Source organism: Typha angustifolia, chromosome 4, assembly GCF_048772165.1.
Source record: "Typha angustifolia cultivar Huaian chromosome 4, ASM4877216v1, whole genome shotgun sequence".
Taxonomy (NCBI): Eukaryota; Viridiplantae; Streptophyta; class Magnoliopsida; order Poales; family Typhaceae; genus Typha; species Typha angustifolia.
The window spans coordinates 9243307-9262167 of record NC_133242.1 but is presented as its reverse complement, the minus strand read 5'-3'; the positions used below and the strand labels follow the sequence as shown (position 1 = coordinate 9262167).

Here is an 18861-nt window from a genome sequence, read left to right as displayed (position 1 = left end):
AAAAATAAATAACAATAAAATTTTAGATTAAATAATATCATGAATTCTAAAATTTAAAGCTAAATAAATTGCTCAATTGGGTCAAATGAAACCCAATTGGTTGGGTTGTGCTGTAGTTGGCCCGTAGCCCACCCAACAATTCCATTTAAATGGATTGAGCTAAAGGCCCAATCCAATTAAGTTAAATGAGTCCAATCGAGTCCCTTGGATTCAAAATCCAAACCCGAGTCGAATCCCTTAAGGGATGAAGATGAGACTCGGGTTGCCCGAGTCTACCTTCTTCATCTCAAAGGGACCGACAAGAGAGAGAGAGAAGGATATTGTCGGCGATAACTGTCGTCGGCAGTTCGTCGACCATGCTAACGTATTCCACGCAGCCTTGACGACTTAAAAGAGGAAATGGAAGATCGGCCATAGTGACCGGCAATATCTTTCATCCATGGCTGACAGCAATTCGAGTCACGAGGGCTCCAAAGAAAATCACGTATGCCGCTGGGCCAATGACATGAAGCTTCTAGTGACGGAGTGGTAGTGACTCAAAGCCGCCGGCCGACTTGATTTGCTGACAAAGTAACAACCCCACAAATTAGGTATTTATAATCTACCCTATTAAACTTAAATTAAATTTGAGGGGTGGAAAAGGGCTTACCAACGAGTCGTGTGGTCGTCTCTGATTGCTCTGGTGTCCAATTCCATGGCGACGACTCCGATAATAAAGAAAAGAAGAAGAATGAGAGGGAAAAAAGAGCTGGGGTAAAAGAGGGGGGATTTATGCTTTTATTTATAGAAAAAAAATCCAAATCTCATTTTGATTTTGATTTTGATTTGGATTCGAAAGAAACTTTCGCCACTGTCTCGTCACGTGCCGGAGAGAGAGAGTGTGAAGTGCGCACGTACAATTCATGTGCACTCCAAGAGATTTTTTTTTTTTTTTTCCACTTCTTACATTATCTGAGAAGACTTCCTTTTTGTTCTTTTGCTAAGTTTGGATTGGCCCATTAGTGTTTTAAATTACTGAGGAAAAATAAATTGACGCTTTGGTTGGACAGGCAAACTCCAATGTGGCCAAATGTAATACATCTGCATCCTAAATCCTGACTTTTGTACATCTTAAAACATACTGTTTGATGGCCCTTTTGTTGATGCAAAAAATAAATAAATAAATAAATAGAAAAGGTATATATGCTTATATTCACTCTTCCCACTCTAAGCCAAATGGAATAGGCAACTACTGCCTTATCATACATATTTCACAGATGAGAGTTGAGACTACCAGCAGGTAGAACTTTTTGGAGGAATGGGCTCCCAACGTAACTGAATGGTAAAATTAAGACTTGACTTGATGGATGGCACTGCTCTTTCCTTCCAGTAGGTTGGCAGGATTGTGTAATGGGTACAACAAAGTGACACAATTGTTACTCTTTTCCTTGTCATTCTTATGTTTTGCTGAGGATAAGTGAGAAGAGAACCCCAGTTTTGAATTTTGAATGATTGAAGCACAAGAAATTCATACAATTGCGGTGTTAAATAAGCTGAAAAAGAAAACCACGGGATTCATTCATAGAAAATTAACCAAAAGGGTAACAGACATCATGCTCACACAAGTGGGAAACATTGTTTCTAATATTCCTATAAATGATACAAATGATTGCTATAAACATTGGCATTTACCGATATGATCTCTGGTTTCAGATTTACTGAGTATTTCATATGCTACAAAATCACAGATCAGGCAACTAACCAACAATAACAGCAATTAGCGTTATTCGAAGTCGGCTAAGCTGAACAAAGTGAAGCCTTCTGCTTCACTATAAGGTGCTTTAATTTATTTATAAGCTGTGGATTACTGCACAAATACTCCTCAAAGGACTTCCTTAAGCTCTGCAGCAGAGGTACATCACTTTCCTTGGATGGTGCGTTGAGCAATGTGGAAAAGAGATTTTTCCACAGGTCAACATTCCAATACCTAGAGATTGAAATTACGAGTATTCCAGTTCATTCTTCCAAGGAATATATAGAGAAATCATACTTACTTAGAGGGAAAGCGATCCTCAAAAGTAGAACAGAAGATATGCAAAATTTGTAATGAGCCAGTACCTTTTGAAAGGTAATTTAGGTTGATATTGATAGCTTCCGTCTGCGTTAACTTTCTTCTCAATGCTCATGTATGTCCCATGTAGCATCATATGCACGATAACACAAAGGCCATAGGTGTCCACCTAGTGATAAAGAATTGAAGTCAGGTGATTAAATTATTGATAATTCAATGGAAAAGGAATAGAAATTGTATCTAGAATAAAAGACTACAAACTTGATATGTCCATGTTCGACTTTCTTGCATTTCAACACAACGAAATCCAGAAGTTCGACAGTCTCCCTGGAATTCTGTACCAGTTGGGAAAAGGTTTAGATCAATCCCCCTTCCCCAGTCCACAAGGCATAGTCCCTGCAGCAAAGTATCATGGCTGTGCTAGATAATAGTCACATCAAGACATACTTATCTAAGATTCTAACTATTCACCCAAAAATAAAAAAGAAAGAAAGAAGAATAACCTGATCACGCCAAGATCCAGTTCGGCTGTTGAATGTATCCTCGGTGAGAGTTTCCCTTCAACATGGATGAAAAGCAAAGGAAAGAGCTAATAAGTAGATGGCCGACGAAGCATGATTCAGATACATCAATATGATAAATCTTGAAAAATAAGGATTATGATATGCTTAGGATACTTACCTCATGTATGTATATATTTATGTCTAGATATATATATTAGTCTACTTATGTGCTTGCATTTCTTAATTCAGATGTTGTCTATTATTGTTACTTAGTGTATTTTGTGTGTGGCCAGAACGTGATGCTTTCCAATGCCGAGTACTATACTAAATATGACATAAGAAGATACACAAGCTAATTCAATCTATTCACAAGATATTAATCACTATAACATGAATTCTAATATAGGTCATAAAATTACAAGAGAATATAGGGTTTTCACGAAGAGAACCTTCTAGATCTGATAAGACATGAAAGGTAATAGTCTCCTTTAATTTGACTCATGTTGATAAAAATCTCGAAAGTATTCAAGAAGTATCTAGAACTTTAATTTTATTTTTAAAAATCTAATACAACAGTAAGTATCGGATATGAATCAAGAGTATAGTAAATATAATTGATATAGATACAGCAAGTGCATGGAAGTATCTATGCTTCCTGGTGTGACAAATCTAAGATTAATTATAAAAAATGATTGAGAATAAAAAATCTTATGATTAGAATAAGAGTTAATAGGGGGTTTAATTCCTAAAATCTATTTAATTTGAGTCAAGGTTTTGAACGTGGTTAGTTGACCCCATTTTTTAGTCATGATTTAGGTACTTTCAATTAGAGTAAGAAAATTTGTTTGGTTATAAACTAGACTAAGTGTAATTATTACATTGGATGTGATGTAAAAAAAATAAAAAAAATGTTGGTTTTGTAGAGAAATAGATAACATATAGAATTAATCAATCAAAATGCCCTTTGACTTTGATAATAAAATTTAAAATATTACTTTTTATTAATAAAAATCTTTTCAATTATTGGCTTGCAAGCTTGTAAACATGTAAGATCATTTGCGAGCTTGCAAACATGTAAGCCCGCTTGCGAGCTTACAAGCATGTATTAAGCTCGCATGCATGCATGTAAGTCCACGTAAAGCCCGCAAGTGGGTTTACATATTCTTTTTTTTGTTTTTATTTTTTCTAAAATAACATAAGATTAATATTATTTTTTAATAATAACATAAGGTTACTGTTTTTCTTTTTCTTTTGTTTTAGTTATAAGCCCACATGTAAGGTGACATTATTTTTTCTAATAATTTTTATATTATTTTTTAAAAATTTTAAGAAATTCTTAGTATTGTAAATTTTATTAAAAGAAAGTGAGTAAGCTCTTGTAAGTTTAAAAGCTCACAAGTCTATAACCACTCTATAATTTATTACAAACTTAGTAAGTTTTAAATTTTTTCGCTAAAAAAATACATTTATTTTGGAGGAAATTGAAGATACACGAGAGAGGATTTGAAATAAGGCACAATTATTATTTTGATATGATGTTAAAAGTGAAAAATATTTATTTTTTTAGAGAAATTATGTGTCATGCAAATAGTACCAAAATATTATTATTAAAATTTGTAAAATATAAATGCAAGTCATCCATTTTAAACTCATATTAAACCTATTAGTAAATTATATTAAATAATAATTTTTAACTTTTCCAACGGTGTGTACAAATATTTTTCTCCAGGGCTTTTTTGGTCGGTGGTGAAAAAAGCTCTTTTATAATTAAAATAAAAAAAACATGCATTTTTTGGAAGAGAGAAGGAGAAAAAGAATAGAATATTGACAAGACATGAAAATGATAGATATAAATCATTTCAAAGGTAAATTTAGAATTTATTTAAATTCAAATTGAAATTATTTTTTCTATTTTACTATTTCTATTATGGAATGAACTTAAGGATAAAATGGTGTTTGGTCCCCCCTCCCCCCCTCCGTTGCCGAGTAGAGGCTAAAGTTATAGATCTTAATATATCAAGTAACTACATATTAATGAGGATTAAATCCATGAACAATTGCTTTCTAAATTCTAATACACAAATTATCAAGCAATATAATAAGAAATTAAAGCTAAACAGTTTACTAGTTTAGTGATACTAACAAATTCATCAATAACAAACAAGTAACACGTACATTCTATCAGGAGTTAAAAACAGAGCCTAGGCTCGTTAATGAATCATTTGACCTCCATATTGAATGGAGTGGCTAAGAATATTATCAAACATTGTCCTTTTTCTAGGGTGATAATTAAGATGATTCTAAGAGAAACACATGTTTTTTCTACACAACAAAAAATGTGCAAGGTACCTAGCAAGGCAATTACAAAAGTTGCAGCTAAAAAATTTAGAGTTTGGAAGTGTCAAAGGGCAAGTCCTTTGATTGAAAAGCTGAAATGGCAAGCAGGTAGCAACATATCTGAAGTTGATGAGAAAATCCATGTTATGCAACTCTCAAGTTTTTGACCAAATTAGCCCTCCCAAATATTTTTCTTTTATACATCTAGTACACTTTAAAACTTAAATACAAGACTAGGTGAGTTAAAAAATCATTGACAAGAATAGCAATTTCTAAATAGAAGTCACTGACTATATCAACGACTTATATGAAAATCTAAATATCGGTAAAAAAAATGCTAAATATGAGAAAAGCCATCTCTATATAAGTCGCTTTTCGGTTCGGCTACTTCCAAAAACAAACCGCTAACTGGATCAGCGATTTATATGAATTTAATTTCCTTTATACTTAGCAATTTTATTAGTTATTTTTAAATTTTCATATAAGTCATTGACCCAATCAATGACTTATATTTAAAAATCGTTGTCCCAGTCAGCGATTTTCTAACTCACCTAATATTATATTTAAGTTTCAAAGTGAATTAGACATGTGATAAAAAAAATTGAGGGGCTTAAAATAATCAAAAGCATTACATCTCTCACCCAAAGTTCCTTCTATCCGAATTTAGCTTGAAAACCTTATCAGCCAAAATGACAATCAGAACAAAAATTCCTTTACATGAATTATCTAACAACACTAATGCAATTTAATCATCACAAGAATTATTCTGAAGTTCCTATGACACAATTAAGTTCATTAAGAAACCAAGTAAAGGCTGCTCCCTAGAAGCTATAAGAATTGATGGAGGAATAAGCTTAGAGATTGCAGATATAATTATATCTATCACTAAGTATCATACCAACCTCCAAAAATACCCCAGTTTGATGAAGGTAGTAAAAGAGAAATTGCTCTCTTCTTTATAAAAGAAAAACAAACTATTGAGATTTCCCTTTGGCTCTTATCTTACATCCCATAAGAATAGAGCTCCTAATAGATGGAAGCATGAGAATTGTTTGGTCACTTTTCATTTCATTCTATGAGATGAAATAAAGAATCTGTAACCAAAGTAGCCACTCGAAAACCTAAATACCGATATAGACCAACTTAACACCCAAATGGGTCTATTTTTTTTGTACATCATCTACAACCTCATCCGTCCGTAAGAAAACTGCTCACTATGTTAGCTTGTTACATTAAGCTAAAATGCTGATTAGTTTAGCGGTTTACCCTAAATATAAAACATTGACTTCTTCAGCACTTTTCTTGAAAGCTACATGTAAGTAAAAAATATCTGAGGGAAGTGACAAGATTATTTCTTGATTTGTGTGTATTATTCCAGATCTCAGTCCAATATCTTTCTCTAGTTTAGCTGATTAATCTGATTGCAATGTGACATCTCTACTTTATCTAATTGCAACATGTTAATTACTAATTCAGTTAGCATTTAACAATCAGATAAACTAGAAAGAGAATCAGATTGAGATCTGGATAAGATAAATATAAATCAAATCTTTTCACTCTCCTCATATATTCTTATTAAAATAGAAAATTTGTACATACTCATCAAGTATTAACTCAATCAACGTTTCATATTTAAGATAACATAAGATAGTAACAAGTTTAGAGTTTTCTGTTGGGCCCGATAAGGTGGTAGCTAATGTGCCTAAAATATTGTATAAGTCTAGGGGTGAACTATTCAGGTAGATAAGTTTGTGAGGAGCATGGTTTGAAAATTCAAGGGGGGGGGCGTTTGAGAGAGGAGGGTGCACATGCAACCCCCTCCCCTCTCCCCCTCTCCGCAGCACGCGATAAATTCATCCGCTAAAGTCCAACCTGACCCAAGTGAGGAAACACCAATTTAGAGACTAGGTGCCTTCATCAAAGTCCACCTAAAAGCTTGTACCTCTTGGTACAATGTTGAAAAGAGCAGCCTTTTTCCAAAGCTCTTATTTCCCCTTCATCCAGACTCTAATTCTAGTAAAATTTAGGAGATATTCATGGGATAGTAGGGTAGATCCCCAGTCAATAACTCAAATTAGCTCAAATGTTTGTGTCAACACTCTTGCATTAAGTTGTCCTAAATCCTCACTATGACCTTGGAACCAGTTACTAGCAGTTGACATTTCTTTAAAATTATAATCAAGGCGATTTTTGTAAAACATATAATCTGTTGATAGTTATCTGCAAATAATCTTCAAAAAGCTCCTCTATACATAGGAAGATTTGCAGTAGAGGATAAATTTTTGCTTTACAGAGTTGCTGATGCAAATCTAGTATGAATGCAATGTTTTGGATAACAATCAACCCAAACAAGTAACTAAAATTAAATATAGTAAACAATAACTGATAATAAGTTAATTGATTAAAAAGATCACTACTAGATGGAAGGAGAGAAAACCACTCAGATAAGGCAATAACTTCCTCAACTCTCAAATAGGTATGTCGATAGTAGAAAAGCTTAAAATATAGTGTAAAGAAAGACTTAAGAGTTTAGGTTTACCGATAAATTGAATAATAGTGCTTTTATTTTGAAACTAAGTCCTCATCTTCACGTCCGGACACTCAAAGATTCTCTTTCACTACTGGAATCTTCCGGACTGCAGTATTAACTAATGAAAAGTAGAGATTGAAGGAGAAGAGAAATTTAGAGAGGAAGTAGAAAAGATTAGAAAAGAATCTTAAGATGGAGTAGGAGAAAGGGAGAGAAAGTGAAAGAGAAGGAAAAGGAGATCTCAAATAAATCTTATTCCGATCGTCCTTGTTTCTTATGCAAATAACCCTTAAATAGGTTAACAACTTTGATTCTAGCTAATTCTAATAGAAACTTATTTCCTAATAGGACTCTAATTGATCATCTTACCTAAATTGACCAACCCAATTTAGATTATAAATTAATGTGGACATCCCCCACAAAGCTTACCATAATTATCAATTGAGATTCTAATAGGAATTCATTTCCTGATAAGATCCTAATTGATTAAGTCTTATCTAAATTAACTAACCCAATTTAAGTAATAACTTAATGCGGACATCCCCCGCATATAGGCTTACCTTATCTGTCAATTGACTAATTCAATTGATCATTTGAATTAAAAATCAACTCAACAAATTAAATGTGAAAATAAGTTGAGCCTAATTAGATCAATTAAACCAAAATTGGACTCAAGCAACTTTATTTTGGTCAAATTGAAGATGATGCCCACATCAGTTGCCTTCAACCGTAAGACACAAATAAGACAGCTGAATGAAGCATGATGCTCATACAGTCATTTGACTCATTTCTATAGATTGAAAGATATCAAAATTTGGACAAAAAATCAATAAAGAATCATTAATGTTGTTTCCTAATATCTATGAACCACACTTCGAATTGCAAGCACGTGCCACAGAGGCACAGAAATCAGGATAACAGGATTATCTTCAAATGAAGAGTTGCATGTCATACGGCAATAGGAACTAAATTGGGTGATTATCTTCAATTCTTTGAAATGACCATGATGGCATTAAGAAATCAGGATAACAGAAGCAAGAATTGCAAATAAAAGGTGTCGCTTCCCATAATGCCAGATTTACCAAATAGAAAAAAGTTGTATCCATCTTCTAATAGTCAATTACCTCGCGTAGCGGACAAGCAAATTGTCTGGCTTAAAATCACCATGAAGTATGCCAGCAGTATGCAGTGTTTCCAGCATACGCAACATCTCTATTGTGTAATATATGCACAGTACTTCTTCCATAAGTTTTTGCATTACCAAATGAGAATTTATAGCATCCTGCAAAAGGCTGCTCCATATGATATTTGATAATCATGTGTGAAACCAGCAAAAATCACAAATATGCCTACTATATTTGATTTAAAAAGTATATACTAACTATCAGTAAAATAATTGTTGAAATGCATAGACATATATAGTTACCTGAAGGGTTCCATGAGACAAATAATCACAGACTAGCACACTTAAATCAGAAAAGACGTGCACTTTATGAGCATATCCAAAGCTTGTTCTCTGACAAAGTTACTCAAGTATAAGCACCATCGATAACCTTATAAACACAAGGCAACTAGAAACAATGAAAGGGAAATTGCAAACCTCAACATCAGGGATACGCTTATCAAGCTGGCGATACATGTAGAATTCCCAAGGAAATGCAGGCTTCTGAATCTGCAACAAATTTTAAAACCTAGTTCTGAATTGAGCTGAAAGAAGAAATGAAAAAGGAGCCTCACCGAAAAAGGGCATGAGAGAAGAATACCTTTAAAGCAACAACCTCTTCCGAATTACCATCAACATAAGCTTTGTACACTTGAGCAAATCCACCCAGACCGGAACAACCCTTTATGTGATATTTGTTATTACCTAGGTGATCACAAAGATTGAGATTAATAATTTTTATGAAAGCATCTTATAGCTGCCAATCTCAGTGAACAATGGATGAGAAAAATAACATAGTTGAGGAAGAACAAGGGACGAGTGCTCCTCTTTTGGGAAGATCACATTTTCACTGAAGGATAATTTCTTTGCAACATTTAAATATAAACCACAATCAGCATTGTTCTAATTAACATACTAGTGAACCGATTACTAGAATCATGAGGATGCAAGCTGGAGAAATGAGAAATAAAAGCATCCATTAACTTCTTAAATTCATTCTAGAAAGTCGTGTTAAAATGTAAGAGAAGAAATAGCAACTCCTGAGACATCTGATCAATCAATGGATGAAGTACAGCCACATGAGTAGTATTCAAAAGCTCTTTATTAGTTAGTTTTTCAATGTCCCTCCGTCTTTAAGCATGAAAGGCAGTTGGACGAAGCACTAATCTGGAATAGGCAATGAATCAGATATTTCAGTGAAGTACAAACCAAACTACAAAAATTTATGGAGTTGCTGAAAGAGTTATATCTTCTCTATTGGCTTTTTAATTCCAGGTTGGGGGTGATAATCAGACAATGTCTAGTTCAGCTATTTTCCCTTTGTTATCCAAACTAATACCCCAACCTTATTCTTGCTCGGAAGGGTAAAAGCTATAACCAAACAAGAATTCACTTACATTTATCAAAAACATGGCATTACGTATATTTCCCAAATTTCTAAACAAGCATTGCCTAAATCAATTAGACATCTGACAGCTCTCGTTTCTAGACAATCCACTATGTCATTATGATCATTGATCAGGTATCATCATTTCTTTAAAAGGCAATATCTTGGTCTCAAGCTGATTTACGAGAGCACTGACTCGACAATGTGCAGTAGCATGCAACTAGTCACCATCTCCTCATTAGCTACTCAAGGAATGGCATTACATTCATCACACTTACTTTCCTCATAAACAACCTCTTATGATAATGGAACCAATTACCAGATTCATAAAAGGATGTGTCATGCTTGTTAAAATCATCAATGAGCTATATATTACCTCTTTGAATTTGATGAGCCCTATTGTGTATGGTATGTGATATTTGTACTTCGTAGGTCTGAGGAAGTGGTTCATGAATACTTTCTCTAAGATCTTGTCTAGTTCTTTCCTCAATGTACAATGATCCAAAAGCGGATGCATGTCAAAAATATAACTTAGTGCATGAGGCTTCCACAAAAGTAGGATTTAGGAAGCGCAGCATATTATTGGAGAGGCCACTTTTGTGACTTTACACTCAAAAGTGGTGCATACAGATAACCATATCAGTACAACACAAACGGATGCATGTAAAAGTAGGAACGATATGTTGTTACCCAACTATATGAAGTAGTGTAGTAGAACATATGTTGTTACCCAACCAAAATTTCCTATATTCACAACATTAAAGGTACTGATGTGCAGTTGGCACATTCTACAGTTGATACAAATACAAGATACGAATATGATACAAATACAACTGATACAGCAAATCTTACAAAATAATATGTATGTATGTATTGTGTGTGTGTGTATATATATATATATATGTATTTATTTATTTATTTATGAAAGTTTAGAAAATAAAATCACTAATCTATCCATTAAAAATAACTATCATTCGCAACAAAAAACTAGTGTTACGTAGTATATTACTAACTAAGAAATAAGATAAACAAGATATGAAAGGTAATAGTCTCTTTCGATTTGACTTATAGTAATGAGACTTTCAGAAGTATCCAGAAATATCTCAAAAGCACCCGAGAAGTATCCACAACATTAATTCTAATTTTTAAAAATCCAGATACTTTAAGGTATTCGACACATATCCAAAAGTACCCAACGAGTAACGTATCCGATACTGTATCCTATATGGATAGAGCAAGAGTATGGAAGTATTCGTTTTTCCTGATTAACATTTGTTAACATACTGCAATAAATGATTTCCATGACATGGACTGGTTTATAGCAAGGAAATACAAAACTCTGATTGTAAGTAGGAGAAGCTAAAAGACTAAAATGTTTCTTGCAAAAAGATTCTTGGTGTAATTTCTCAACTATATCATTATCTGATCCTTTCAATAATGCAAAGGACAAAAGTAAAAGAAAGAGCTCAAAGAAATTGACATCAATTAATATTTAGATGATGAACATATACCTAGCTCAACAATCTTGTTTCTTGAAGAGTTTTGTAAAGAAGTCAGAGATACTTTTCCTGAGTAGGGCTTATTGCTCCGATGATAACCCTGAAGAGATTCCAACTTTCAAGAGATTTTGGAATTCAATCAACAAATTTTCAGTAAAAGTCACTTGAAACTAGGTCTCACATTGTATTTCTTGATGTCAGAATCTAAACTTTTCAGTAGATCAGTCATGCTAGAAGTAGACCATGGGTTCACTGAACTAGGCCCCTGCCTTTGAAACATGGATTGTTCAACCTACAAGATAAGGAAAAAAGAAATTAAAGATCAACTAACACTATCTCATTTACAAGCAAACAATGAGATGTTCATTCAGAAAAATCAGAAAAATGAAAGAACAAAACAATCAAATAACAAAAGAGCTATTAATAGATTCTATGATTAAATATAAGTTGTATAACAAATGTAAGAACAAAAAAAAATATTCTCTTGGAGCGCACGTGCACTGCACATGCACCCCTTCACCCTCTCCCTCTCCGGCACGCGACGAGGCAGCTGCAGGTATTTCACCGAATCCAAATCTAATTTAGATTTGAATTTTGCTCTATAAATTTAAACCCTAAATTCTCTCTCTTCTTCACCCCAGCCTCCCTTCCCTTCTTCTTCTTCTTCTTCTCTTTCATCTTCTTCTTTCTTGCCGTTGAAGTCACAACATGGGTTCAAACTGCCGAAGCATCGTCGAAGTAATAGGGGACCACCACACGACTCATCGGTAAGCCCTCTCCCACCCCTCAAATTAAATTTAAGTTTAACAAGTTAAAATTGAAATACCTATTTTAGAGGATCCACGGCTTCGTCGGCTAATCGAGCCAACTAGCGGCTTCGAGTCGATGCCGCTCATGTGCCAAAGCCTCGCGTCGTCAGCCTCGTGTCGCAGGCACGCTTCCTTGGAGTCCTTGTGGCTCAGTGTGTGGTGGAAGACGATTTCATGGCCGCTGGCCATGGAGTCGAGCAGTTGACCATCATTTACGACTTCTCCTCCACCTCTCATGTCTACGGGGCCACGAGGGTGTCGGGGAGCTTAGGGTGCGATCAACAGGCCGTCGCCAACAGAGGTCACCGACGGACTCTCTCTCTCTCTCTCTCTCTCTCTCTCTCTCTCTCTCTCCCTCACGTCGATCATGGGAAGGATTTGGTTGGACTTGGGTTTAACCCAAGCCAACTCTTTTGTTATTTTGCAAGTTCGGTTCAGGCCTAGATTTCGGATCCAAAGACCCGACTCGAACCACTTAAATGATGAGTGGGCTACGAGTTAGCCCGCAGCCCAGCCCATTGCTTTTGAATAGGCCTTGCCCCAACTCGATTGATTGGTTTGGTGTGGGCTGCGGGCCAACAACAGCCTAGCCCAATCCGATGGGTTTAATTTAACCCATTTTATCTATTTAGTTTTAAATCTTAGAAATAATAATATTAGTTAATTTAAAATTTTATTGTCATTTATTATTAAAGGGGGTGATTTTTTGGCTCGTGGACTAGAGATTAAAGATTTCAGTTGTTTTACCTTAGGCTCAGCTGAGTGAGTTTACTCACATATTTATTCATATTATATTTTGTATCTTGATCATACCACGTATTTCTCTATGTGTAAATTTATTAGTACATTTTTTGTATGCAAATTATGATTACATTTTCTCTGTGTAAATTTATTATTACATTCTATGTGCAATTTAATTATTATGATTTTGTGCTCAAAAATATATAATTCAGTACATCACCATACTTCGTGCAAATTCCAAAATTTTAGTAGGGAAAATTATAACTAATATTAGTATGACTTAAAGAACAGTTCCGGTATAGATCGCTTGCAACTTTCCGTGGTGATTCAAGTCTAACTAAAAGTCCAAGGGAAAGTCTTATTTCAAATCATTGCAGTAACTTTCTTAGGTGACTCTAGCGGAGTTAGGAAACAGTCCTAGAATAAATTCAAAAACTTTCTAAAGTGACTCTTAACCCCTCTCAACTGTTAATAAAAAAGACAAGGTGTATTGATCACATAGTGACACCTCCTGATGACTCTAACCAGATTAACTATGAGGAAAAGATCCGAGCGTTATCTCAAGATAACTTCTAGTTGATGTGAATCCACAGGATATAGACCCATTGAGACAAATGACATTATTATTATTTTTGAGAAAAATTTTAATATACTAAAACTGAACAAGATTACAAGTTATGACTCTCTATTGTTATTATTGTCGTTATTTTAAGAACATGCTTATTAGAAATTATCATTTTATATTGCTGAACTTGGGTTTTATTTAACACTATAAAATTTTAGAATTATTTGATTTTCGAGCGGATTCCACTCACTAAGCTATAGTTGTTGGCTCGTTGATTTTTTTTCCTCTTCTAATATTTCAGGTAATGGTTAGCGTGTTGACTGAGCGAGATGCACCAAAACCCTACTTCCACTTAGGACCTACCTATTTATCTTTCTGTTTTTTTGGTCTTATATTTTAGATTATTTGTTAATTTAATTTTGTTTAGAGATAGTAATAATGACATTGTTTTATTTTCATTACAATTTGTTTAAATCAAATAAAGCAAATTCTTTTCTTTTATTTTTTCTTGCCATTGTACACTTAGGAAGTATTAGTAAGGCTTCGTATATCTCAAGCGTATTGAGATACATAGTTTGTCATGATTCCAATTTCGGATTGTGACAACAAAGTTCAAAAGTTAAATGATTTTAAGAGCACCTCAATTAGGTCCAAGTATCTTGTTTAGCCAACTATGGTTCAAAGTCTCTGTATCAGTTTCAGTTGGTTTCAGTTTTAACTCCTAGAAAAAATAAATATTTTAGGCCAAACTAGAATTGTTTTAGCCTATTGTGGTCCAAAATAAATGTGAAGCAGAAATCTCAATAGTTTTGGCCTTAACCAATGAGTTTTGGCTTTAGTTTCATTCAGTTTTGGCCGTTACTATTCCTTCTTGGGTGAAACTTCAAACCAGCAAAGTAGAGACAAGCTAAAAACTAATCTCATGGTAGACCAAGAGACAAACTATGAAATTAATCTCATGACATACCCAGTTGAACTACACTATTTACAAGGAACAAGTGAACTATTTGCAATAGTATCTAATTCTCTATCAGCATGAACATAACAGTAGGCAGAGTCTCTACAGATATAAAGTTATAAAGCTTCCCTAAACCAATGAGTTAACCCTTTATGATATTTTAAAAACTTAAGAAGATTGGTCTTTGCCAATTGAATTATCTTAAACCTGTAGTTCTATCAACCTAAAATTTCTTAGAATACATCCACAATCAAAATCACCAACAAACTTAAAACTAATAATAGCAAAGGAATTTCTTACATCAAATTCGATACTAGAGCTAGACGATGCAAACAGAAATCTTCCTTTAATTATTCTGAAATATAAAGAAAAGCACAACAGCACTTTGTGGCTAGCTAAATCAAGTGCTTGTTAAATCCATTCATGAACCAAGTAGAATATACTAGAAATGTCTATTGAAATGTAACTTCTAAAGCTAAATCACTGTAATTAACTCCAAAGACATAAGTTTCAGAACTGCCATAAGACGAATGAAAGTATAATACATGAATGAGACTTTGACAAACTGAAACAAAATAATTGTAACCAATCAAAAAGATTTATTATTTAAAAGCAAGGTTCCAAAACTCAGTATCGAGATCGGAATTAGCCACTAGAAAAAACGATACATAATGACCGTAGCAACCGTATCGACTGCCCATATCAAATCGGATAATTTTTTAACTATGTAAAATTCTAAATATTATTTTAAAATACAGAAAAAATTTTAAAAATCTAAAAAAAATAACAGAAAATTAGAAAATAAAAATTATCACATATGAAGCTTAAAAATTAAAAAAAAAACCACTCAAAACCATGATTTGAAGCTAAATTTGATAAATTTCTATACTCGTAAATTACTGCTGCAAAAGTGAGATGAAGAGAGATCTCTCTTCCTTCACTGTTGTTATATAGTAATTTAAAAAATTGGGAGTTAAAAAGTGGGTGAGAAAGAAAGAGAAGAGAAATGAGAAAAAACACAAAAAAAGAAGAAAAAAAAAATACTCACTGAGTTCATCAAAACGCGAAGTAATCGAGGGAGCTCACAGATCAGTTGTCAGATGAGTTCGGTGAAGTAAGATAGGTGGGAAGAGAGTGTATATGAGAGATAGAAGATAAAAATTAAAATTTTGAAACAAAGGCAACTGGGGACATGAATTACTAATGTCTTCTAGGTCAGATCAATTTTAAATTCGACCTGAATATATATATTCATACAGTTGGCTAATTTTGGAACTTGTAATCTAAATGCTTATTTTCAGGTCTGAGATATGGTCTCAAATTTGAACTTTTGTAGATAATATGACACGGATAACTATTGTGCTACTTGAAATCCTTTTTATGTAGTTTCATTTTGCATCTTATGTCATTATCGTAGCCAGCAATGCTCAGATATTTTATATCTTAACTTTTAATTGACAAGTTGAATCTTGTTGTTTCTTTATCCTATTTTGGAAACAATTTCTTTTTCCAAGCATAACTTAATTTATCAAGATTTGTTATATTACACCTTTACTTTTAGTATGGTGCTTTTGAATGTGGTTCCCAAAATTCGCATATCTCGATCCCAACTCGAAACTAGCCTAGTTCCAGTCTGAGATCGGCCAGTTTTGGTCGTATCGGTCATGTCAACTAGATCGGCTGAAACTAATTTTTTATATATATAGCATTCATCATTTAAGAAAACCAACTGCAAACCCCCACCATATTTAATCAAAAAGAGAGAAACCTCTCTTCAACTCAGCAACATCAATAGAATTCTAAACACAAGTCAGAAAAAGATATAACAGCATGATAGGAGTACCAGACCTTTGGATTAGAACTAGCAATTTGTGCAATCTCCAAGACATGACTCAGGAATAATATATGAATCTTCTTCAACCGATCAAGCGGCTCAGCTTTCCTGATTAATAACAAATCAAATTGCTAAAGTTTCATAAAACAATTGTTAAAAAAGGTCCATCCGCCGACATGAAAGCAAACAAAAAGAAAAGAAGAACAAACAAACAGACCTAGAAATGCCCATCTGATACACACTCTCAGCTTCCAAGAGATCTCCTTTCGCAATAAGAAATGCCGCATATGCCTCATACAGCAGCGCGTTTCTTTGGAACATCCCCTTCTCCTCCAGTAACCCGTACACCCTTCCAAAATCTTGAATCGCATCCGCCTACCACACCAAAAGACTCAAACTTCCTAAGTAATCCCTAAAATGCCACTCTAGGGTTTATCCTACAGCTCGAATTGAAGACCCCAAAGATCTTACATAGAGGACCCAGATCTTGAGCAACCTCTCGTCCTCCCTGTACCGCCCGTCGTCCCCGAATTCTCCGATGCATTCCTCAACGGTGACTTTTAGACGATATTTAGCCCCGTCGGGATCTTTCCCGAGCTCGTCCAGAGCCGTGCGAACCGACCTGAGAAGAAAACGCGTTAGCGAAGAAAGAAAGAGGAAGAATAGGGTTAATGAGGAGTCGGATATGCGGGGATTACCGCAGCCACGGGAGGATGGGATCGGAGAGCGAGCGAGGAGATGAAGTTCCTTGCAATGCCCTGAAGAGAGAGAGAGAAGCAAAAAGGGAGAGTGAGATCTGGGGCAGAGAAGCGAGGAAAGAGATGGTGGTTGGAGAGAGAGGAGATATTACCGAGGAGAGCGGAGGAGGGAGGTCGAGGTGGTGGTTGGGGAGGTAGCGAGGTGAAGCATGACGCGAAGAGAGAGAGAGAGAGAGAGAGAGAGAGAGAGAGAGAGAGAGAGAGTGGTGTGGTGGGATGGGATGGGAGGGAAGAAAGTATTTGGTGGAGATTTTTGAATCCTACGGAATCCAAGGAGGACTGAACTTGGACTTGGATTTGGCTTGGGTCTCTCTCTGCTTATCAAAGTGAAGTGGCCGGAAATATGTTTGAGCTCGAGATAGGCTCGAATTGAAAATAATCGATCCGAGCTTGATGCTTTAGCTCAGGTTCATAATTAATTTTGAGTCAAGCTTGGAAGGAGCTCGGCTCGATTACACCTCTAGATGTGGAGGACCATCTAAGTTTAATTTTTCAGTTAAAATTGGGTAATTTGAACCATAAACCCTTACAGTTTATGTTTTTGCATATTTACCCATTCTATTTTAAACTTCGTAACACTCTTGAACATATTTTAGTGGCAAGTCATCGTAGAGAACTTATAATTTAGAAAAGATTGGAATAATTTAAGAAAGAGAATATATATGATTTATCTATTCTTCTCTTGTAATAACATAATTATATTTTATTTATCTTTTTTAGTTGCACAAACAATTTTTTACCAAACTCTCTCTTTCATGTTTCTAGTGAAAACCCACGGTTAAAAAACTTTACTTCTATACCGTCATGCGATGAGAATGGATAAAAAGAATTTCAGTTATATGTTTCATTAAAAAATGACTGTAGCATGATAATATAGAAGTAAAAAATTTCAATATTTAGTGTTGAAAGAGAAAGAGAGACCGGTGAAAAAGTATTATTACAACTGAAAAAAAATAAAGTATATATTATTAGAGGAGAAGAATAGATAAATAATATATTCTCTTTTTTTCCACTTACTCATCTCTTCTAAATTATAAATTAGAAAAAACAAACAATATTTAATGTTATAAGTGATAGTGACTCTCTCCACTAAAATATGTTCAATGGTGTTATTGTCATTTTACAAAAAAAAATTTGATAAAACATAAAATAAAAGTAAAATAGATAAGGGTGCAAAAATATAAACTATAATAGTTTGTGATGCAAATCACTCGTTAAAATTAAATATATTAATCAAAAATATAGAAAGCCTAAAAATTACATTTAACTCTACAATTATACAAAATATCAAAGACATCTTTGACTAAAATGGATGTGAAGTCAGGATATCTTAATTCATTTTATAAAAAGAAACATATAAAATTTCATGTATATGATTTGTAAGCCAATTCGTTACTTGGTTAGCTTCTCTAAAATATTAGTAAAAGTAAAGTTGTCAAAAGATATTATCATTCTTTTATAAACTTCAATAATGTTCATCAATTTTATCTGTAGTTTAAATTATCTATATTATATCTAATACCTAAACTTAATGCTGAGAAAATTGATGATTACAAACCTAGCAATTTTATAAACTTTAGCTTTAAAGGTACTAACCAACAAGTTAAATAGTGTGATTAATAAAATTATTGGAATTACTCATATTCCTTTTATTACAGACTGGTATATTATGAATTGTATGCCTAGCACTCATAAAGTGTTCTTTTATGTTAGGAAACGAAAAAAAAA

General features: G+C 33.9%; 1 protein-coding gene across 1 annotated transcript; it reads right to left on the bottom strand.

Moving 5' to 3' along the window:
* Positions 1-1547: 1547 nt before the first annotated feature.
* On the bottom strand, positions 1548-17318 carry LOC140759378 (mitotic checkpoint serine/threonine-protein kinase BUB1). The gene is made up of 15 exons (XM_073095922.1): positions 17226-17318; positions 17074-17133; positions 16847-16997; positions 16593-16750; positions 16390-16483; positions 11650-11760; positions 11481-11568; positions 9184-9287; positions 9021-9092; positions 8847-8936; positions 8545-8702; positions 2554-2608; positions 2312-2446; positions 2098-2219; positions 1548-1966 (listed from the first exon to the last, which is right to left on the bottom strand). The coding sequence occupies exons 1-15, from the start codon at positions 17282-17284 to the stop codon at positions 1777-1779; spliced, it is 1647 nt and encodes a 548-aa protein (XP_072952023.1). The 5' UTR covers positions 17285-17318; the 3' UTR covers positions 1548-1776.
* Between the last annotated feature and the right edge of the window lie 1543 nt (positions 17319-18861).

Bases quoted from the DNA above. Each gene is read 5' to 3' on its own strand.
- LOC140759378 (XM_073095922.1), bottom strand. From the start codon at position 17,284: ATGCTTCACCTCGCTACCTCCCCAACCACCACCTCGACCTCCCTCCTC. The intron at 11,569-11,649 runs GTGAGACCTAGT...GAATCTCTTCAG, and splicing joins CTGACATCAAGAAATACAAT to GGTTATCATCGGAGCAATAA. The intron at 2,220-2,311 runs GTTTGTAGTCTT...CTTTATCACTAG, and splicing joins GTCGAACATGGACATATCAA to GTGGACACCTATGGCCTTTG.